Source organism: Sordaria macrospora, chromosome 5, assembly GCF_033870435.1.
Source record: "Sordaria macrospora chromosome 5, complete sequence".
Taxonomy (NCBI): domain Eukaryota; kingdom Fungi; phylum Ascomycota; class Sordariomycetes; order Sordariales; family Sordariaceae; genus Sordaria; species Sordaria macrospora.
Window position 1 is genome coordinate 658896 of NC_089375.1, and position 23056 is coordinate 681951.

At 52.2% G+C, this 23056-nt stretch overlaps 5 protein-coding genes across 5 annotated transcripts; 2 read left to right on the plus strand and 3 right to left on the minus strand.

Annotated features, from left to right (window-relative positions):
• Nucleotides 1-525: 525 nt before the first annotated feature.
• SMAC4_07227 (uncharacterized protein) lies at nt 526-1629 on the minus strand (the record flags this gene model as incomplete). Its single annotated transcript, XM_066090593.1, has 1 exon — nt 526-1629. The coding sequence occupies one exon, from the start codon at nt 1627-1629 to the stop codon at nt 526-528; it is 1104 nt and encodes a 367-aa protein (XP_065947078.1).
• A 466-nt stretch (nt 1630-2095) lies between these two features.
• SMAC4_07226 (uncharacterized protein) lies at nt 2096-5821 on the minus strand. Its single transcript, XM_066090592.1, has 7 exons — nt 5264-5821; nt 4379-4673; nt 4093-4281; nt 3992-4039; nt 3651-3936; nt 2866-3599; nt 2096-2805 (listed from the first exon to the last, which is right to left on the minus strand). The coding sequence occupies exons 2-7, from the start codon at nt 4466-4468 to the stop codon at nt 2692-2694; spliced, it is 1461 nt and encodes a 486-aa protein (XP_065947079.1). The 5' UTR covers nt 4469-4673; nt 5264-5821; the 3' UTR covers nt 2096-2691.
• A 6864-nt stretch (nt 5822-12685) lies between these two features.
• Nucleotides 12686-14929, plus strand: SMAC4_07225 (uncharacterized protein). The gene is made up of 2 exons (XM_003344609.2): nt 12686-13079; nt 13163-14929. The coding sequence occupies exon 2, from the start codon at nt 13271-13273 to the stop codon at nt 14459-14461; it is 1191 nt and encodes a 396-aa protein (XP_003344657.1). The 5' UTR covers nt 12686-13079; nt 13163-13270; the 3' UTR covers nt 14462-14929.
• Nucleotides 14930-15127: 198 nt separating this feature from the next.
• On the plus strand, nt 15128-18919 carry SMAC4_07224 (uncharacterized protein). Its single transcript, XM_066090591.1, has 5 exons — nt 15128-15149; nt 15390-15472; nt 15542-15766; nt 15823-16815; nt 16869-18919. Exons 3-5 carry the CDS (start codon nt 15590-15592, stop codon nt 18705-18707), a joined length of 3009 nt encoding a protein of 1002 aa, XP_065947080.1. The 5' UTR covers nt 15128-15149; nt 15390-15472; nt 15542-15589; the 3' UTR covers nt 18708-18919.
• Nucleotides 18920-19754: 835 nt separating this feature from the next.
• On the minus strand, nt 19755-22570 carry SMAC4_07223 (uncharacterized protein; the record flags this gene model as incomplete). The annotated part of the gene is made up of 3 exons (XM_003344607.2): nt 19755-21615; nt 21675-22034; nt 22088-22570. 3 exons carry the CDS (start codon nt 22568-22570, stop codon nt 20272-20274), a joined length of 2187 nt encoding a protein of 728 aa, XP_003344655.1. The 3' UTR covers nt 19755-20271.
• Nucleotides 22571-23056: the final 486 nt, after the last annotated feature.

Sequence of the window (23056 nt, forward strand, 5' to 3'; positions counted from 1 at the left end):
AAATTGCGATAAGGCTGAGCCAGCTGAACGCCGCTAGACGTTTAGTGAACATTGCTGAGGGTGGGCTGAAAATGTGGCCGCTGGTAAGCCTAACGATGTGCGGGGTGAGGATTGGTTTGTTGATTGTACAAAACGCCGAAAGGGGGGTGAAGGTGAGTCAAACGGCTTTTGGTAAGGACTTCGTTGGCTCCTCACTTGTTCTGTATTTATGTCGATATATCCGACTCCGTTTTCTCTGATGACTGTCATCGAGGACTTGACGTTGGCTTTGGTGGAGAAACATCACTTGATGCTATCGTGCTAACATCCCAAAGATAGTCGATGATCACATGCTTGCTACATCACCCGACTCCGGGCTGCCTTAAAGTGCATTCATATTATTGTTTCGTAAGACTGCTTTTTGCAGCAGTCCAGGCTGTTGTTCATTATGTATACGGCAAGCAAGAAAAAGGCTTGCTGGCAGGTAGAATCTTCAGTCATGATCGTCCCTCTCCCTCTCTCACATCACAACCCCCTACTAACACCCTATTTCTTCCCCTTCCCCTTCTTCTTCCCCGCCGCCTCACTCCCGCTACCCGCCCCCGGACTCGTCGCACCACCACCTCCCATACCGCCCATACCACCCAGCATATTCGCCAAACCACCCAATCCTCCCATCCCTCCCATACCCTGCAACAAACTCGCCATATCCGGCATTCCTCCTCCTCCCGCACCGCCCGCTCCCCCAGGCATACCAGGCATACCCGGCATCCCACCCGGTCCCATCTCCTTCATCATATCCTTCAAAAAATTCTCACTAACCCCCCCGCCCGTCATCGCCGGACTATAGTACGGCAACAACTCACTCATCTTCCAGCCCCTCGGCACCGCCGGCCTCGGCCACGCCTTACCCTCCTCCAGCATCTCCCTCGGCGGGGGACCCGCACCTCTAACCACCACTCTCAGCGCGGGCGAATCATCGGTAGTAGGGTGTTTCTGCAAATGCTGCGCCACAAGGATATACAAGTGGTGTTTATTCTTGACCTTCCCGTTCTCGCCGTGCAACCGGATGAATTCCTTCAGGTTGACCTTCACGCGACCCGGGTTGGCCCAATCCTTGGGGTGCAGTTTGCCGGCTTCCAGCACGACGGAGAGGCGCAGCTGCGCGCAGGCGTTGACGATTTCGGTTGCGAGCGGGTTGGCGACCGCCAGCTCTTTGGACACCCGGCGGCCTTCGGCGCGCGAGCGCGTGGCGTCGAAGTAGCAGGGGTAGAGACACTGGAAGGACTTGTAGGCTGAGTCGTCGGTAGTGGTTTGCATTTCGGGATAGCCGGGGGGTTGGGTGTAGGCTTGTCGTTGGGTATACTGGGGAGGGGGTTGTTGTCGTTGTTGAGCGGCGGCGGCGGCCTGGGCGGCCTGGGCGGCCTGGGAAGCTTGGAATTGTTGGTGTTGCTTTTCGGCTTGCGCGCGGTGGGCGGCGGAGAGAGGGGTAAAGGAGGGGCCTGGCATCACTTTGGAGGCGTAGGCGGGAGGAGCGCCGCGCTGGACGAGGATGTCGGATTCGGCGAAGTCGTCGATGTCGCCCTCGGAGGGGTCGGACATTTCAAGGTCGCTGTCCTCGACTTCTTCTACCCGCGGATGGGAAGGCATGTTGGCGGTTGTTGTCTGTGACTGACTGACACTAGGTCTTGTTGATTGTTCGTCCGGTAGGGTATTTTGGTGGTGTCTACCTCTGAATGCGCAGATACAGCTGAGGCGACTAGGTCCGTGATGGTTGTGGCAAGGAGAAAGTGAGTGGAAGGTTGCGCGGGTGGTTGAACAGATGAACCAACAGCTCCCCCGTGAGTTGTTGGAGAAATGTGGGGTGGCCTTGTCCAAAGGTCCAAGCTGTCGATGTGGTTTCAATTGAGCCGAGTGGGGCAGCCGGCCGGGGAAATAAAGTGGGGTCCGTGCACGCGGCCCTGGGCCGGCAACGAACCAGCGGCACCAACCGCCGGGGGCCCGGGGCCCCTATTCCAACATCATTTCAACGTTGGAGTGTAAACACATTGGACACTGCGTGACTTAACAAAGCATAGGACGGTGTCACTCACAGGGACATATATCGATACAGAAGCAGAAAAGAACACACAATTTCAACTAAACTCAATCTGCCCAATGTATTCACCCTTCGATTCCAACGTAGCTTGGATAACAACCTCAACATTGAATGAGAGATGTTCCCACCAGCTTTGTCCTCCTCTTTATATATTTACCACCTGAACCCCTTCAACTTTCGCTCTTCCATACGCTCAAATAACTATTTTTGTTGGCTTGTTTTCGCCGTTTTGTTTCTTTTCATTGCAAATATTCTGTACCAAATGTGTTTTTTCCGCTGGTTGCCCTCCGCAACAGAAAATAACTCTTGACACCCCCATCTTCTCCCCGAGCCTTCGACCCCTAGTTTCTATAGCTTTTAAATGATCAGTTTGTAAAGGCCTCTTCTGCAGGTAGCCTCTGAGTGTGAGATCCGTTTCATGAGATGTTCTTTTCGAACGCCTCTTTCACGGACAGCTCCTCATCGGCCGCCCGCTTCTTGAACCCCTTCTCTTTAGGCACACTCTCCTGAGCCAGCTTCCAGAACCTGCCCCTTTATCACATGGTTGTTCGTCCAGGCTCCCTTCTTCTGTCCGCCGCGCTGAAGCTTCCGTTCACAGCCACATCATCCTCTGTCTAAGAGAAGTAGTCATACGTCTTTGTGCTTCTGTATTTCGTGCCGGGCGGGTGATCCTCATCCTCAAACTTGCAGTAAGGATGGGTGCAAACGCCATCCTTGACGCTGGGGCACTGTGGTTGGTATTTGTCAGCACATATTCTAGACTCAGAGTAGCATAACCCCAGACTTACATGATGTCCATAAATACAGTCTTGAACATCGCAATCCTGGCCGCTGGTGCAAGGGTTCAGGCGAGCCAAGAAGGCAATGGCGTCAATCTCGTCTTTAGTCGGCTTATACTTGTGTTCGAAGCAGCACGCCTCGCCCTTTGAGCAGGGACCCCTCAGATAATGGTTGTTGCATAATTTGTTGTTGTCCTTCCTTTTCTTGATACTTTCCAGAGCAGCTGGCGAGATCTTGATAGGCGGGTCCAAGCCGCGAGGGCCGGGGTTCCAGGCCGGCTGCTTCGGAGTGGCCGAGGCACGGGCATTCACATTAACAGGCCTAGGCTGAATGGGAAGCGTGATCTTGGGCGGGGGGCTCGCGTTTCCAATCGCTCCGGCATAACTAGCAGTCGCATTCGCGGGCGTAGACGTGGTGGAGCTCGCAGGAGTAGGAATATTTCCGTTGGTCACGGTGGGAGTGTTGACAGAGGCCGTAGTAGCCAGTGGAGCAATGTTGGTGCGAAGTGACGTCTTGTCTACCAGCTTCTCCGAGCGGAAGATCTCGTTGTTGAAGTTCAGGATGTTGACGCCAGTGGAAACGAGCTCGCGAACAGTCGGAACGCCTTCGACAACGGTAACGCGGCGCTTCTTGGTCTCGTCCTGGAAGAGCTCGTCGAGAAATGGAGCGTAGCCGGCATCATGGGAGATGCCCAGAATTAGCTGCTTACAGTTATAGTTGCGCAAATTCCATTTCGCCGTTTCTGCTTCGGTCAGTATCCACCAACTATGACGCCGGGGGCCGGCCGACGTACCTTTGATCTTGTTATCCGCGCGCTCCTTTCCGTGGCCAACATCAACAAAGTCGAAGGTTGCCTTTCCTTGAGTAAAGCCAATGGTGAACTCCTTGAGGGTCTCTTCAGCCTCCAGGCACCCATTGCGTCTCATGGCTTTGGCCAAACCACCGAGGTTGGCGTAGACCTTTGCAATGACTTCCATGTTGCCGGCATAATCGCCGCATTGTTCAAGAATGGCGCTTCGTAAAGCATAAGCGGCCTTTTTACCGCCTTCAACTCCCTGTCTGATTAAGTCTTCTTTAAACTGCGAAATGAGTTAGAAAGTGGCAGCCGAAGCTAGGGAACCAAAGGGGACATACCAAACAGCAATCGCCGTCAATGAGGGCGACCACAAAAGGATTGTTGTTCTGCAAAATTTGTTTCAATAACTGTCTCCACGAGACTGGCCAGTGACCCTCACCTTCAAGTGATGATTATCTGCAGCGAGGTCCCTATTGCGAGACTCGGTATTCGCTACTTGCTGCTGGAGCTCTCTTCTGGAACGAGTGGCATCCTCAAGATCGAGTTGAAGATCCGTGAGCTGTCTTCTGAGGGACCTATTCTCTTCACGAAGCGCATCCTCAACGTTTTTGGAGTAAAGGAGTAGATCCTGCACAGGCACGCGTCAGTCAAAAGGCAAGAGGCTGGCATGAGTTGAGAAAGGTCCATCTTTCAACCTCTCAGTCACTCTTTTGGATGGAGCCCACCTCTATCAGCCTCGCGCTGCTGTCGTTAAAAAGACTAAGTGTTTGAAACCTCTGGTAGAAGGCCATAAGGTCACTTTCGGAGGCAGCCATGATGATGGTCAACCCGATGGGCTATAATATTTTGATGTTTCAACTTGAGGCTTCGCAGCGGAGTGGACCAGTTGTCCAGAGTAGTGTATAGGGTCTGCGGTAGCCGGTATTGGACTTGACAGGTCCAAAAGATCGTAGCCGAAATTAACAACCTTGTTTAAAGATGGAGAAAGGAAAGCTGTCTTCAGGCTGTCTACTTCTGGCGCTGACAGTACGTTAGCAGATGGTTGGGCAGGCAAGAGTTGTCACGCCGGGTGTTGAGCAGGTGTCACGTTGGCCGGTCCTCCCGAGGTCCGGTCCGCAAGAATTCTTTTGTTGCAAGGGACTCGGGGCCCGCACGGAATGCGCGCCGTAGCAGGGGCTGTGCCTGTCAATGTAATGTGGAACTGGAGACGGCCGGGTTGCGAACTTCCCTACTGGGGAAATGCGTTTGAGCCTCGGATGCTAACGTCGAAGATGGGAGGAGGCACGCCTGTATGGATATGGAGATGTAGGATATTCCGCGGTTACGTTCTCGAGACTCGGAGCGCAATCTTGTGTGCAGAACTTGGATAGTGTACGGCAATATTCAGAGTGGATGGGAGGATGGCCGGGATAGCTTCGAGACGACGGAACGAGATGTTGACGACGCATGGCAGGTTTGCATGGAAGGTTGCGGACACGAGGTGACGGTTGGGTCTTTTGATCGAGAAAGGGAAATTGGATGAACTGGCGGCATTGTTAGATTCCATTTGTCTTGTTGGGCAGGTAGGGACAACAGAGTTGTGATGGAATCCGCGAGGCATCATACCTTACTGTCTGGATTTGGTATTTCGCGAGCAGACGATTCACGATAGCGGCGTCCAAAGTCGAGGCAAAATGGTTGATGTTTTCGGGGAAAACAGAGGCTGTGTGGAGGCTGAAAATTTGGAAGCTTGCGGTCTGTCGTCAGACAGGAAAGAGCAGTCCGGGGCAGATTGCTTGGTAGGTAACTCTGAGCTTCGGGTTGAAGGTGCGTTCGTACGGTATCAATGTTTTTGCGCTACACCTCCTTCTGGGCCTCCAAATTTGGCTCCCAAGGTGGCACTGCAAAAACACGGAACAGGAAGTGGTCTTTTTGTCTTGACGAAGGCTGGACGTCTACGCTGGACCGAATCTTTGCAGTTTCGATGAAGTTGCCTGGAGACAAAAGCTGGGCGGCCGTCACCTTCCCATGCCAGGAGGAAACAAAAGGACAAACTTCCAAACATTCACTTTCCCCAGAGCATGCTAGCTCGGCTGGTTGGTGTGGTGATGATGGTGCATTGGAGATCTGGATTCACGAATGCTGCCCTGTGGGCCCTGGGCCTTCTGACGGAAGGCCCTAGAGGCCCGAACCATTCACGGCACAACCTACCTGGGTGAAGCCCACCCCCGCCCCGCCAGGACATTTTTAGTTGGATCTCATCTGTGTGCGGGTGCCTACCCCTCTTCCCCACGCGCCTCTGACAACACAAACATTGGGGTAATATTGTCCATATTTCGAGGCAGTTGCGATAACCCAAAAGGAAGCAGGAACAATCCACCCTGCCTCAGAGCCGAAAGTCATGATTGCATTGCATGCAGTGGGCTGAATGGCAGTTGGCCAGGTGTAGGACAGGTGCATCAATGTGCAAAAGAAATGTGGATCCATCTCGCAGCTGCAAGCTCCACTCCTGCTCGACTGGACACGCTCAACGAATCACGGCTTTGGTGCAACTGGACATTATCAACTTGAACCTCCCGATGCCATTCGGTCATGTACCTCAGCGATCTTTCATCGCCAGGCAGGCTTAATTGGCAATTGCAGCTTCAAACCCAACCCTCCAATCAGCTACATTGAATCCTGCCGTCAATAAACATATCAAACGGGCGCGACGACAGCTGGTATTTCCGTCGCCAAACTGAGGACAACGGAGGCCGGGAAACTGAGAGGGGGTTTCGCTTAGCGCCATGCAGCCCGTTTTTGGGTAAATGGGTGGTGGTAGGTGCTTTTCCAGATGGTAACCGCCTTTCGAAACAGTTCAGTTTCTAGATATCCATTGGATGAAAGACCGAGGATAACGGAAAGGATAGAAGAATAAGTGATGAACAGCCGAGCCCTTCTTCTGCTCGGTGGTGATCGTGTCTTTTTTCCACGCGCTCGGAGACTGTACTGTTTAAAGCTTGCTGTCATATGTATATCTCATTGACCGAGACGAACATGCTTCGTTACCAAGCTTGAGGAGTGTACAATATATGCTTCCCTGACAGTACTCCGTCAGTGTGAGCAGCTGAGATTTGTTGTAACATAAGCGAGAACTACTAACGACCGTAGCACCTCATTGGTCCCAAAGTCTTGGCGAGGTTTGGTAATTTGGTCAATGGGATTTCTCGTTCAGGGAGTGGTTCTACCCAATTCTTCTCCATGGCATTGAGTGTTCGTTGAAATATGGTATGGATACCTAGATCTGGATCCTGCTATTGGATGGACCTTGACGTATAGAAACAGAGGAAGATTGAGTTGTTCTTGGGTGTACGTGGGCATGGTCGGGAGTCTGGACAACTTGGCAAAAAAGCAACAAAACACTCCACCGTTGTTGACGGATGATCACTCGATTTATTGAAACAAACGCCCTCACAAGTGCGGGGGAGCGAGGAATGGACATATCGGTATTTGGTGGTCCTTGTGTGTTCTTTGACTTTGACTCCTTGTGGTGTACCTGTGCACCGTGTCAAATGAGTCTGGCAGTGTTGAAGTCCGAGTTTGGTTATTAAATGATTTGCAGTGTCCATAGTTGGCGATCATATACACTTAGAAAATATATATGTAGGTGAGATGTGGTTTATCATGGCTCGTGAGCAGTGTCAAGTAGATGAGGCTGGGTCAAATCTGTCAAACTCTCAAAAAGGACAGAAGGAAGCTGAAAAACCTCGGGATAGCGACCATTACGTCGATGATGTCCACTGTAGTATAAGTCAATATTCGATAGTCGATAGTGAAGTCCACAGGCCCATAGCTATTTTTGGCCCATTGGGTAACTCAAGTCCCGAATGTCTCGGGTAGACGTCACCACCAAAAGGCCAGCAACCTGTCACGTCTTTGGATAACATCTCTACACTACGTTTTACCTATCCAGACTACCAGAACGATCGACGCCATTACCGCATGCCTGCCTGTCTCTACAAGAACTCGCTTCTGTATCTCTCCGAGACTATACAGTTATACACTTGACACATATCCACCTCAAGAACTGCGGCCTCATAGTGTAGACCTTGTAAACTTGCTCGCAATCACATGGCCATCATCACATGTTACTCTTCAGAGATCTAGATCTCTAAACCAACCACAACAATCGACTCGCTCGTGTCATGATTGCTAAAGCCGTCCCGCTATCATGAACGGGTGCTGACTCGAGGCCTTGTGATCACTTCCACAGCTGCAACTCGTAAGGAACGAGTGGGTGGTAGGTAGTGTATAGAGAGCTGTAAACTCCTCACAGGAACTCAGGGTCGTCTCACGGTCTCGTAACTACCGCGAGTCGGCGGGCTCCCTCAACATGGGGCAGTGGGCTGTGGGTTGTGGATTTGTTTTCGGCAGTGGATTTGATAGTGGGTTTTGTGCCTGGTGTGGAGTTCCGAGAATTCGGTACAAAGGAGGGTGAACCTTGAAGACCGGTATCCTCTCCGCGCTTCAACTGGGTTCTTGTCTTTTGAGGTCTGATGGGCGAGATGGGGCGAAGAAACAGAGAAAAGAGCAATCGGCAGTCATCGCCATCGACATCGCTATCACCGTCGGTGGTCGGGAGTGCCCGACGAAACAACCAACGCTATTTCTTGCGCATCCATTTGTTGCGTTGTTGCCGGCGTGCTGCTTGTCCCTTGTCGGTCGATTGTGCAGTCAGCAATGGAGTTTTTTTTTTTTTTTTTTTTTTTTTTCTTTTTGCAAGCTCAACTCAGCTCCGTCAGCCGTCAGGTACCGGTGAAGTTTGCCGGAGCTTCCTTGGCTTTTTGACGCAGGAGAAGGGTGTGTGAGAGGTGTGATCGGCATCGGGATCGTCGCCGAAGGTCCGTATCCAGGAACGGCTGTCCTGCTCGTGTTCCTGAATTAGCCTCTTTTTCCCTCTTGTCACAGCTTGTAACAACCGGCGTTAGCTTTTGGATGGCGATTCTTGGGGTTTCCAAGATTCTACTTTTCGCCCGATGTTGGCATCGCTTTATCGTCTTTTGCGTCTCCCATCCCATTTAGAGTTCGATTCTTTTGCTGGCTAGCTAGTCTAGGCGATTTTTGGTTTTTCTTTCTTTCTTAGGTTTGGGACCGGCCCATGGCGCAACCGGATAGTGTTTCTCCTCATTTGAATGCGTTGGCATAAGCTAATTCTCAATTAGCAAAGGACAGTTGGCGATCATTGTTCTGGGCCTCTTTCTTCTCTTCCCAGAAATCCCGTCATGTTGTCGTCGGCCGCGGCGGGTGGCAGTCGGTTATTTCTCGTCTCTCGTCTCTCGTCTCCTCGTTCTGGCATCGCTACCCGAGGGAGTTTTCCATTCTCAACGTAACACCAACGACTCGCTCGAGAAACAAATGAAGATCTCTCGCCCTTCTCGAACAAAGCGCATCTCGTTAGTCCCCATTCCCATCAGAAATTCTCGGGACGCCGATCATGCCTTGTATGAGGGGTGCCTATTCCGAAAGAGGGATGGGAAGAAAATAAGCGCACAAGGGGGGGGGGGGGGGGGTCGTACGTTGGGATTCGGGAGTTGTGACTTGGAGGTTGGAAAAGCGAGTTTTGGGAATTGGGACATATCGTACGCCCTATGGCCCTGTGATGCGATATCTTTGCCTTGGAGGCGCAACAGGTCCAAGAGCAGAAGAAGCATCGCTTGTGTCTCTCTCATATGCGCGGCGAGCACCCGTTGGTGCAGGTAGGCTAGCTGAAGGCTGACAGTTGAATCCCGAGATCAGGCATCCAGATCCTGTTAACCGTTGGCCATAACGGCACTGTGCCAACAGCACGAAGCGGGATGGGTATGTATCCCAACGGCCGGCCCGGGTCTGGGTAACTGGATGTGATGATCCGAAATCATAAGCGCGAAATCGAAAATGTGAGATTCGACGACGACATGGAACACCAAACATGCCTGTGATTCCGTGTATCACAGGGCTTCGCAGCAGTCAGCACGGCCCGAGTGCCGAACTGATATCTTCACCTATTCGTGAGGCGTATCGTATGGGCCATTGACGCGTCCCTAACTTGACTTGAGTCTTTTTTAATTCCGCTTTCCGTCTTCCGTCTTCCGCGAAAGGAAGATCCGGCACGGTACCACTCTGGGATGTCGTACGCTTTCGAGCCGCCAACCTCTTTTTGTCGGTAGCCCGCCATTGGGCTCCACCGAGATGCAAGTTGTATCACAAACATACTGTAAAAATCGGAGCTTTTATCCAGGGCTGAGTACGATGAAGAAAGGATAAAAAGTACTCTGACAAGCAGCAGTATGGAGTAGGAAGGTGACCGTGGATGTGTGGTGGTTTGCAGAATGAATGTGGTGGTTTGCAGAATGAATGTGGTGGTTTGCAGAGTGAATGTGGTGGTTTGCAGAATGAATGTGGTGGTTTGCAGAGTGCAGAGTGAATGTGGTGGTTTGCAGAGTGAATGTGGTGGTTTGCAGAATGAAGCATCTGGAGAGGATTGGGGGGGGAGGGGGCAGAAATCTCGAGTGAAGGCATTACTGTGACAGGTCTTCTCAGGTTTCTTTTCCTGAGGCCATCAAAATTTGAGATCTCTCATATTGGGACTTGGAAGTCCAATTGGAAATCACGAATGCCTTTCTTTTTCTGAACCCCGGCATGTGAACTTTCCACGGGCCAGAAAAGGTAAAAGGTCAGTTGGTGTTGGTTCCTGGGTTTTGTAACTTGTCTCACTTCAGTTGTCAACTTGTCAACCTGTCGCCGAGTTCTCCGCTGCCTGGGTCCAGCGGACGGAGCTTTCCCCGGCCAATGACAGGGAGTTTTTAAACAGCATGGGCCTTGCCCGGGGAGCAAGGTGAGAAATTGCCTGTGAGTGTAGCGAGTCCCGAAGACGTAAATGACGAGGCGGGAGTATACCCAGATGATGAGCCTCTTTGACATTGGGCCTTCCACTCTTCCTTGTGATGCCTGTGATGACGATAGCAGATAGGCACAAAAAGGGGAAAAAGGTCATGAAAGCTATTGACACCTCTCCAGGGGCCTTCCACTTGTTGAGCCCCTGGCGGTTAGCCCAAGCTGTTGGTATTCCGACGTCTTTCACACCGAGGAGATCGAGAAGCGACAGAAACGGACAAGTGGTGCGTCGGAAGAGGCTGGATTTGGCGAAAGTGACCGATGAATGCAAGCACACCTTGAGTAAATGCAGGATGCAATGGAAGAGCAGTGCAGACCGAGTGGATTGAGTCTGCAGTGCAGTGCAGTGGTGCAGAGCAAAGTGTCCTTCGCTTCAATAACCGCAGATGGAATTGGGAGGACGGGGTGTCGAATTGTCGACAAGGCGGCTGGCAAAGGGCCGGATGGTCTGTGCGGGTCCGGCCCGACCTCTTCTCAAAAGTCTCTCTTATTAAGATTCTTGGGAAGACTGGGTGCACGGTGTTAGTGAGAGACTGTTGAAGAGGATCGTGACTTCTGAAGTGTAGGTAATTGTTTGGTCCTCTCCACCTTCTTCCTCCAGCGACCGGACGCAAAGGAAAGAGCTGGAGCAAGTGGATGGTTCAAGGGGTACCTGGCATGCCTGGGTCTTGCCGAGTTGAACAGCCCCAAAGTTCACAAGGACACCGCGGACTCGCGGTCTGGATTTGCGCTGGAATTTTGATTCGGCTCCCGAGGTACTGGAGGGATCCCAAAGGACTTGGTTGGGAAGTTCCTGTCTGTTTCTTTTTGTCTTCAGCGGACAAGTTATTATCAACCATCACAGTCTCTCACATGGGAATTGTAGTGCATATTCGGAGTGACATGATGTTGTCCACCACCTCTTCAGCCTTGGATGCAGTGTGCCGTTGTCAGGTGACAGGCCGTCAAAGCGTTGTTGAACATCTGAGAATCCTCCCTGGCATCCGTCCCTCTCGACGTTGCGTGTTGACCTTCAACACGTTCGGCTCGCTCCCGTACGACGTTTCCCTTTGATTTGGCTCCCGACTCGGTGGTCCGCCTAGTCAACGAGGTTACAAGGGCCCGGGGTCCGGGGCACCGGTTTATGAGCCCTGAGAATCCAGTGATTCCAGTCGGGACCGGAAGGGGGTCCATCTTCGAGTCCATCAAGGAATCCATCAGGGAGGAGGCCATCGGGAGTCAAAGAGGCCATGATCCCATTTGCAGTTCCATGGGCATCGAGTCTCTGCCAAGGCTATATTTACGGCACGATAGCTGGGGAATTGGGATGGACTTGAGGAAAGGCTGGGGCCGATCCCTTTTGTAACCAGATCTACTATGATAAAGGACTTCGCACTGTTGGAGGTGTTGCCTGGCGTCGTCTGTCCGAGTCCTCAGTCCTTCTTTCCTGTTTGAGAGGCGGACACAACGGCAGGGCCCAACAGCTCATCTCCCGACATCCGGGTCGAGACCGTCACAAGCTCTTGCCTAGCTGCCCACCGACCCCTCACGGCGGTATCGCCCCTGGTCTTGGTATGGGGTTGAAGGGGGAAGGGCCGGAGGGGCCTGGAGGGGTTTTATGAACTTGAGCCAAAAAGCTACAGTATTCATCACCTGTTTTAATTTGTTCCTACCACGGTAACCAATGTAAGGGTACCAATGTCTTTGGGCCGCGAGAGGACGGTCCCGTCGGTATAAGATGCCGTCTTTAATTACATGGTCAACAAAAGGCGAGGATGACGACGACGACGACGACGCTGGGAACGCAATGAGCTGTTCCGGATCCATAGTCCAGCTCCCCGTTCCTGGAAAAAAGAGAGAGAAAACCATTTCGTTACTAGAACGGTCTCCATCTCCCGGGTCCCAAGTAACGCATCCCGTCGGGTCACATCGTCGACATATCGTCCAGTCGCGAGGGCTCATCGACCCCGAACAACCCCGTCCGGATCCCCAGTGGAGAGCTGTGGTTGGCTGAGCCGAGGAGAGGTACAAAACCCTGCCGGTGCTGGTTGGAGCTTCAAATGCAGAGTGGCCTGCACAGCACACCCGACCCTGAACCCCCCCTGCCCTGGCGGACCCCCCGGTACCTCTACACCACCCCATCAACCTTCTCCTTTACCGTCACCCACCACACTGTTTTAGTACACTAGGCACTAGAATTAGTGTACCTTTTTTAGGGTCCACGTCCTCGGCGACACTGGATCTCGAGTTCGGCGCTGCCAATCATTCGTCTTTTTCTCTTTTTCGCGGGCCAGACATTGACACATCCCTTCACTTCTTCCTCCTGCTCCCCCTTCGTACCTACATATGTAGATCGGTGCAACTGCCTCGACATCTCGACTTGTTCTCTTTTGGTCTCTCTTTCTTCCTCTCAACTTTTTCCCATTCAACACCGTTGACCATTGCACCACCCCGATCTTGGTCCCTCTGCCGAGTCACTTTTATCTCAAAGTACACGAGTCGAGCTTTGACTTCAACAACCCCACCATCCCACCTTTGTTGCCGGCATACTTTTAGGTAGCTTAGCTCCAACCTTGCCTTCTTTGCGTCTCTACTCTCGATAGGAGCTCTTTTCACTCACACGACTTCTCGAATAATAGCCCACCTCGAGTGTATTCAACGTCTTCCTCGGATTGTCATACAATCTCTCGACAACGAAAATAACCCCTCCGTTGTACCTTCAACAACCCCAGATCACAACCGCCACAATGTCGACAACACAACAGCCACACTGGTCCCTCCAGAAGTCGTTTGCTGAGCGGGTAGAGAGCTCGTCGCATCCCCTCACCAGCTACCTCTTCCGCCTGATGGAGGTCAAGCAGTCCAACCTCTGCCTCAGCGCCGATGTCGAGCATGCGCGAGAGCTCCTCGCCCTTGCCGACAAGATTGGCCCCTCGATTGTCGTCCTCAAGACCCACTATGACCTGATCACAGGGTGGGACTACCACCCGCATACCGGCACCGGCGCCAAGCTGGCCGCCCTCGCCCGCAAGCACGGCTTCCTCATCTTCGAGGACCGCAAGTTCGTCGACATTGGCAGCACCGTTCAGAAGCAGTACACGGCCGGCACCGCCCGCATCGTCGAATGGGCCCACATCACCAACGCCGACATCCACGCCGGAGAGGCCATGGTGAGCGCCATGGCCCAGGCCGCCCAGAAGTGGAGGGAGCGCATTCCCTACGAGGTCAAGACGTCGGTTTCGGTCGGCACCCCGGTCGCGGACCAGTTTGCCGACGAGGAGGCTGAGGACCAGGTTGATGAGCTTCGCAAGATTGTACCCCGCGAGAATAGCACCAGCAAGGAAAAGGACACGGATGGGAGGAAGGGTAGCATCGTCTCCATCACGACCGTCACGCAAACATATGAGCCGGCCGACTCGCCACGTCTGGCCAAGACCATCTCGGAGGGCGATGAAGCCGTGTTTCCCGGCATTGAGGAGGCGCCTCTAGACCGTGGACTGTTGATCCTGGCGCAAATGTCATCCAAGGGCTGCCTTATGGACGGCAAGTACACATGGGAGTGTGTCAAGGCGGCGCGCAAGAACAAGGACTTTGTCATGGGCTATGTCGCGCAACAAAACCTCAACGGAATTACCAAGGAGGATTTGGCCCCAGGCTATGAAGATGGGGAGACCTCAACGGAGGAAGAGGCGCAAGCAGACAACTTCATTCACATGACACCCGGCTGCAAGTTGCCACCACCGGGAGAGGAGGCGCCTCAGGGTGACGGACTTGGTCAGCAGTACAACACGCCGGATAACCTTGTCAACATCAAGGGCACCGATATCGCGATTGTTGGACGTGGCATCATCACCGCGTCGGATCCTCCTGCCGAGGCTGAGCGCTACAGGAGGAAAGCCTGGAAGGCGTACCAGGATCGTCGGGAGCGTCTGGCCTAATTCAGGAGAAGGGAGAGAGGGAGCCCGGAAAGGGAAGTTTGTTCTTATATGACTGGGATTGGGTCTACATAACTCTTGGTGGAGAACGCATTGTAAAAGGTGGACGAACGGGGATGGATGGCACAAGGGTGGAAAAACACCTGACGCCAAAGGCATCATCATCATGTAGTCACATTGGTTTTAATCCGGCCGGAACTTTTATCAGGTCTCAGGCCATGGACATATTTGTGGAAAAGAAACATACCCATAGTCATTTGTAAAAACGGGAAAGGAGGGGGGTTGTTTTACTTAGGGCATCGATGGGTTTTCTAAGGAATTTGGGCGGGCTTTGAACGGCGTTTTGGCGACAATAGATGCTTGGCATTTTTGGCCTGCTTTTGCTGTGTATACCATACTGTTATTCTCTCTACATCGGCTACGTGTGTCTTTGTTGTTTTTGACTTGCTTGTCTTCTGCTGTTTACTTGGGATTAAGGCACCAACAAATGATGGATGATGGGATCGTGCCACACCAAAAGACAGGTTAGGATCACGGAGTTAACGGGCTTTTCCCCGGACTTGGTTCCAACCAACCAAGCAGCTCTCGACGTCTTCCGCTTTTGGCGACGGTGGGACGTCGGTGCTCTGTCAATTGAGCTGAACTCGGCAAGGCTTATATTCAACTGATAAGTAGCCCCATCCATCGTCAGGTATGTCGTCAACCCAGTCTTGAAGCCACTGCATACATAACGCGGACGATCGTACCTTCCTCCGTAAATTCCCCCAAGGTTCCTTCCCGTCTTACATCAAGAGGACCCTCGATTGGCTCCCCACTTTGCTCCTTCCTTCTTCGCTTGATTCCCGCTGCTTACAAATGACGAGGACTGGAGTGTCTGCCTGCCGTGGACCGCTGACAAGAACTCCCACTCAACGTCGAGGAATCTGAACAGTTTAAGCTCCTTCATACATCACAATCAATTGATGCTACGCTGTGGTAGTGTAAGTCTAAGCACTCCCGTCGTTAGTAATGAAGGTAATTTAAATCAATTGCCTCCAGATAACATGTGGTGAGCTACTTGTGCTAATATCATGAATTGTCCAGTGAAACGAGAAATTAAGTCATAAAAAGGGAACATAATTGAAAATTGCGATGACTGCTTTGAGCTTTGAGGGGGGCTTCGATTTCGGTACCGAAGTCAACCACAATGAATACCCTTCCAATTCGAATCATCACCCCCAGACCCGTGCTGTGTCTGGCAAGCCTCCACCAAGGAAAAGGAGGAGGATAGTCATTTCTTGCACCGAGTGTCATCGGAGGAAACAAAAGGTGAGCTCAGGTCTTCTTGGTCACCAAGAATTCTACTGACAGAATTGAATATCTAGTGTGACCGTAAACTTCCCTGCACAAATTGCATTTCCCGCCAGAGACAAGACGATTGCCAGTATGACTCTGGAGCACCCACCGCGAAAGAACAACAGCGGCACCAGCAGCCAAAGCGAGCACAACGGACCAGCTCCAATGGAATAAGTCTAACATCTCCCGAACCTGGTGCCGATGGGAGTATGGATAACATCGCCGAGGAGCAGTGGTCAGGTAAATCCTCTACCAATGATAACGATCACCTTAACCTCCCCTCCAATGTCTCCAACGTCGCCAACCTCGGTTACTCAACCACCGGCGCCTCAACTTCTACCATCGGCTTTTTACACAAGATCGAAAACCACTCCAATTCATCCTCATCACCTCACTCGTACCCTCCACTCCCACCATGCAACGGCGGTGACCGAGCATCAACATCGGCAAACGACGTCGTCAACCGCTACAAGTCGCTTATCCGCCTGCTGCCGCAAAGACCTTACGTCGAGAAGCTGGTGGATAGTTATTTCCACAACTTCAACTGGCAGTACTACATGCTGGATAGAGACATCTTCGATAAGCAGGTGGAGGAGTGGTATAAGATTCCGTTTGATGTGTTTAATAATGGGGGACCGGGGGCAATACTGCCGGATCTGAGGGTGTTTCCGGCGTTGTTGTTTCAGGTGGTTAGTATCGGGATGCTGGTTTTGCCTGAGAAGGCTGGTAAGGGGGGTCGAGGGGATTTGAAAACTGGTCATGGAAATGGGATGGGTAATGGAAAGGAAGACAAAAGAGCAGGGACTGAGGGGCAAAAGGGTCAGGGAGACAGCGCAGGTGTAGACTTTGAGGCTCTCAAGTATGCTGGAAGCATGACTTTCGAAGATCTAGCAACGGAGTACAGCGAGTCCGGGGTGGCTATTGTGTCACTGTTGGGAAAGAGACAGATGACACTAACGACAGTTCTGGCTGGGTTCGTGAGGGCTTCATTTCTGAAGTTTATTGGAATGGTTCCTGAAGCTGTGAGTCCACTTATCACTCACTTCACAGTAGCCAGCATTTAACAAAGCAACAGTGGCACGCAATAGGCACCGCCATCCGTGACGCCCAAGAACTCGGCCTTCATCGTTCCTCCTTTGAACCTCGACCTCCCCCGTCCGCCTCCGCCGAGGCTATCCTTCAAAACCAATGGGAAATACAACGCCGTCGCAAAGTCTGGCTCAACCTCGTAACCTGGGACATTCACTGCGGCGCCACGCTCGGCCGGCCCTCCACCATTGACCTAACCAGCAACCCTCCTATCCTGCCCATAGACGTCGCCCTTCCCATCACCTTCACGAACTTCCGCTCTCCAACGCCTTTCATCCCTCGCTCTGAAGATGACCCTCCAACACCCCTAACCCGCATCCTCTTCTCCTACAAAATAACACTACAACTAGTCTCCATCCTCTCCCTAGAAAAAGAAGGTGCCTCTCCAGCGTCCTTCTCCAAAGTTGACACTCTCCACCAATCCCTCCTCGACTTGGAGAATTCCATTCCTCCTTACTTCCGTCTCCAGGACCCGAACACGCGCTTCGATTCCCTCCAGCAATGCTACTGGCTCCCCTGGGCCCGCGCCCTCCTGCCACAGTTAACAGCCTTTAACTTTATGGCTTTACACCGCCCCTACATATTTACCCGCCCTTTATCTCGGCAGCTGGCAGTGGAAAAGGGGTGTTTGGCGATGTTGAGAGCGCAGAGAAGACATTGGGAGATGTTAAGCAGGGAGATGAGGATGAAGACTTTTACGTTGTTTTTTGGGACTTTTGATGCGGTGGTTTTGATGGGGGCTGTTTATATTCTTTTTTCTCCTATTCAAAGGGAGAAGGGGGATGAGAGGATGACGGAAATGGTGGAAGAGGTTGTGCAACAGTTCAAGTGGGCTGAGGAAAGGTTCGAGGAGATGAGGGAACGGAATCCATTGGCGAGACAGGCGAGGGGTGTTGTGAGGGGTGTGGGGGAACGGTTGGGACGGGCGCTGGGGGAGGTGGGTGGTGAGTTAAGTGGGAATGGGAAAGGGGATGGTTTGATATCGGAGGGAAGAGAAGGGCTTGTTAAGACTTCTGTTGTTGCTGTCACTGGGAGAGGAAAGAGACCAGTGAGGCAGGAACTTATCAAACCGGTTATTTCTACTGGAAATGGGCTCTCGCCCGTTTTTTCAACATCAGCTTCGGTACACCAACCAGGAACAGGGACTGTTTCCCGAGGCATGAGCAGCTTAACAACACCAGGCTTCCCAACCCCCGAATCTACCGCACCTTCATCTCTCGCACAGGGACAATTCAGTTCAGCAACATCCGATCTCAACACCAACACCAACACCACCATCACCAACACCTTCGATACCTCTCCTTTCGCATTTGACAACACCTCATCCATTCCCATTGACCTTTGTCTCGATACAGCGGCCGACGTACACTGGGCCGCCGCTTCCATCACGCCCTCATCCATATCTCTCCCGTCTCTTCCGGAGGACTTCAACTGGACTAACATCTCGCCAATCTACGCGACGGGAGACCTGGTTTATAATGATCTGACAGGTTTCATGTACGATGGTTTTGATTCTGTCTTGTATTCAAGTAACGCTTATCTGGTACAAGGTGGCGGTGGTGGTGGTTATAGAGATGGAGTGGGATTAGATGCACGGGCACAACTGGCGACAGAGACTCAGACTCAGACTCACATCGTCACAGGGGCCGGCACAGGCATTCAAAGTGCGGGAAATGCAGAATGTCACGGAGGGATGGGTGAGTTGATGGGGCATGATCATGAAGGCAACAAAGGTAACGAGAGTCAAAGTGAGGCGCTATGGATGTTTGATGCAAGGGGCGTCAGGGAGGGGACTTGTGTTTGGGGGTTGTTAAATCGGTATTGAGGGACCGCTTCGCTTGTTCATAGAGTGAGGAACTCGGACATGTATGTCATAATCACCATCAAGACTGAAGAGCGTAAGACTCAGCACCATTTTTTTTTTCTCTATCTTGATCAAATCAACTAGGCTATCTGGATGTAAAGCCAACTCTCTGTATTAGAAATGAAGAGTCTGAAGAGGTGTGCTGTGTACTAAATAGTATAGCCACTTGAGTCACTTGAGCCCTTTGAAGTTTAAACTGTGAATGACGTGACGTATTGTGCCAATCGCAAAGAGCAAAGCCCAATCCATGTTCCCATTCTCGATCGCAATCAAACCCATTCCGTTCTTCGATATCCCATTTCCATCTCAATTTCCGTTCTGATGATTCTGATCGCAATTCTCATACTTCCCATTCTTTTTCCCATTCTTTTCCATTCTCGTGAGCCAGTGAGCCCGTGCTCCGTGGATACCTTGTAGGTATGCTCCCATACGTCTGTCTCTCTTCAAGTCCCAGGTGATCAAATCCCGCGAACTCAAACTCCCGTTCTCCCCCGTATGGTCAAACCCAGACCTAGTTCTAGCCATTACCGAACCCCGTCGATGCAGCCTTTGTAGGTATCCCGAAATGAAATATCAACCCAGTCAGTCTCTCAGTCTCTCACTTCAAAGACAGTCCGAATGATGATTGTTCCCAAGGACACCAAGCCCAGTGTTGGTGTGTAAGACGCCCGCAGACGGCAGACACCATAAGGTTACTGCCTATGTAATCTCCCTCCCTGTATGTCGTATGATGATGATACCACACCTTCCCTTCTCGCCTGTGTGTATCGTATCGCATGCGCTCCTTTATGTCCGTAGTGTTGCTGCTTGCTCGCTGCTTGCTTCTTGCTTGCTCCTCATGAAAGTTGAAGTTGAAGTCAAAGATGCTATTAGCGATAACTATGATGATGCGAATCTTTCTTCTTCTTCTTCTTCTTTCTCCCACCAGCAAGTAGCAATTTCCTTCTTTCGTGCCGCTTCGTATTTTGTTGCTTTTTTTTTTTTTTTTTTTTTGTGCTGATGTTTTCTGTTTTCCCATTCCCTCGCTGTGTTTGCCGAATATGAAAGTCGAATTTAGGAAAATGATGACGATTTCCCGAAAGAGAGAAATGATCATGTAAGCCGAAGAGAAAGAAACTAAAAGCCAATAGAAACCCGAAACTGGTAAGAAAAACCCAACCAACTCTTAATACCAGATACCATTGACCATTACCCCCAGAGGATGTTTAAGGAAAAGGGTATCAAGGGTATTATGTTGTATCTGTCGTGTCGTAATCGAATAACCGAAATGTACCTGGGCTTTGAGTGCCGTGTGTGCTGGGAATGCTGTGATCGTTGAGCGATCAAATCCCAAGATTTAAAAACTGAGCGAGTAAGAATGCTGTAGTGCGCTGTCGTAGAGCAAAAGAAGAAGGAAAGTATGACTGATGTACAGACCAAGTGGAGAAGTGATATCTCGTCGAGCAAAGTCGAAGTGTCGATGCCAGAAAGATCAACCAGTGCCGACACTTTCCCCGAGCGCGAATGTCAGATCAGGCAAAAAAGCCTAAACCATAACCAGCACATCTGACCTCCTCACCAACTTAGTCCCAATATTCATCCCCCTAGAATCATCCCTCATTGTCACCCCGGGGGTAACCACAAGTGAAATCCTCATCTGCCTCTGCTGCAACACCTGCCCACCCGTCTCGCTATTAAGCGCCTGATGGCTCGCCTCCACAAACTTACTGCATGTCTCGCTCCAGAGATAAACATACGTCATCCTGCTCTCCCACCCCATCTGGGCAATCGCCCACGCCCTTTCCGCAATACTAAAAAGATCAAACAGCGCCTCATCCCTCACCTCCGACTTTGGCCCGGGTGGCAGAAAGGGCCCCACCATCTTTTTGAATTTCTGGTAATGGTCGTTGACCTTGTAATTCTTGAACTCGGCCCACTTGGGGTGTTGGACCATTTTCTGTACCAGTTCCGCCTGGCGGTTGACCATGGCTTGGCGCTCGTGGGTCTTGGAGTGGTTCGTTGTGCCCGAAGGGTCCTTGAGGCGCGCGGAAAGGGAAGCCATCTCTTTGTCAACGGAGGGCTCGTAGCCGGTCCAGCCGTCGGACTGCAGCATCGTGGCGGTTATGTATTGCACGAGCAGGCGCTCGACGAGGTAGGGGCGCGAGACGTCGTCGTTTAGGAGGTAGGAGACGTGCGATTCGCCGATCTTGCGGCCGCGGCCCGGGTAGACTAGGTCGCACATGTAGAGGAATAAAGAGGAATTTTCTTTGCGCAGGCGGGATTCGATCTCGGGCATGGATTTGGCAAAGTATTTGTGCGTGAAGGCGCGGATAACGACGGTGAGCAGGTGCGTGAGTTGGCTGCAGAAGGTGGAAGATGGGGTGGCGGTTGGGCCGTCGTCGCCGTGGGTTCTGCCTGTAGGGGGGATGAAGATTGCGGTTGGGGGCCCCATGAGATGGTTGGACCTAGAGCCAATGCCGCGGCCAGAACCGCTGGAGGAGCGATGGGAGACGGGGCTGCCCCATTCGGAAACCACGCGTTGGGATCCTTTACGCTGGGAGCCGTGGCCGCTGCGGGAACCAAACTCGCGTCTGGCGTGGGCGATGGCAAAGCCGGAGACGGAACGAGGGATGGGACCGCCGCTGTAATGGGTGCCGTTCATGTGATTGTGGCCGCTGCGTGGAGGGCGGTTGGTTGAACTGACGGTGCGTTGTTGGGAAGCTTGCCAGTCGCGAGGGCCGGTAGGAGTAGGGGAAGCGGAGGAGTCGGTCACGGAAGTGTAGGGGGTGGAAGAGCGGGTGAGCATATCCAAGGCTATAGCCTTTTCCTCGGGGTCTTTGCGGACTTGCATCCACAAGTGACGCTTGCCGGCGATTTGTTCTTGGAGGGCCTGCAAATCACGTCGTCAGTCATTCGATACTGGTTACACCTGAGAGGAGAACGACATACCTTAATAACCCTCTCATCCTTCTCCTTCTCGGCCTTCATGTCGGCCTCAAACTTGTGGATCCTCTCGCGTTCCGCTCTGATCTGAGAGCGCTCAGCTTCAAGCTGCGCACGAGTCTCGTCGTAACCCATAGTGTGAGACGAGTGCATGTTTCGCAAGCTTTCGCACTCGTCGCTCTTCCTGCTGAGGACGTATGCCAGAGACTCAGCAGCGCTGGAGATGGTGGTTAGGTTCTTGAGAACCTGGGTGATGTCGACGTCAAAGCCCTGACGGAACTGAGGAGGCACGTGGTCAGACTTGTCAACAGCGTGCTTAAGTCCCATAAGCCGACGGTTGGCCTCAGCGGCCTGCTTTCTGATGTCCTGTCGAGTGTCAGTTGATGCTCAAGCTGATGATGAAGTGAGGCAGGACTTACAGAGATAGCAGGGTGGTCTCTGCTTCGAGTGAGCTCCATGGAGCTCAAACCCTTCTCCAGATGCTGGCCCTTGTTAGGGGGCGTCACCTGGTTATCAGGTGTCTTGTAGCGGTGGGGAGGATGTGACGACGTAGAAGGGTGATCCGACGCTACAGGCTGGAAGTTGTTGAATGGCTGGACCTGCCCATGACTGTTGCCAACATACGTGCCGCTGCTAGAGCGCGAATGAGACGAGTGCATAGAGACGGCCGACGCCATCGACGAGTGTCGGGAATGACCACCCGGGCGAGCACCACCAGAAGATCGCTTCTCGCTGTCACTGGGTTCGCTCGGGAACGTGTCCGTGTCAGGAGTTTCGGTCTTGTAGCTCTTAGTGTCAGACCGCCATTGTTGATAGCTTTTTGGTGGAGGCGAGAAGAGGTCAAGTTGAGCGCCGCCGCCAGCGTCGGACGAGCCGTCACTGGAGAAGCTTCCGCGACCCATGGTGACGTGAGCGGGATGTGAGCTCGGCTAGGGAATGCGAGGGTAAGTAAGGGCCGAGTGGTTGTGGAGGAGATGATGTTGGGTGGACGCGAAAGATCGCGGTTAGTAATGGGGAGAAGTTCGCAGAAAGCGAAGAAGAAGTTGTTCGTAGATGAAGGAAGTAGATTTGGTTAGTAATGCGCGATGAAGTTGAGGTGATTCCCAAATTTCGAGAAAATCCAGGCAAAGAAATACGGCGATAGATTGCTCGTGATAAAAAAGAAGCGGGAATGGAAGGGTAGAAAACAGGAGGAAGTGTGCTGAGCTGCGTCGAAGATTAAATACTGCCAAACGCTCCCGAATTTCTGGATATGTGGGGGTTGTCGGGGAGACGGAGGGGACGTGATATTAAAGTTTCTGTGGCCGGGGACTGAAAGGTGAAGGGAGAAGGAAGGTGCGAAAAGTTCAGACCAGTGGCCTCCAGATGCTCGCGGCGTTTGACTTGAG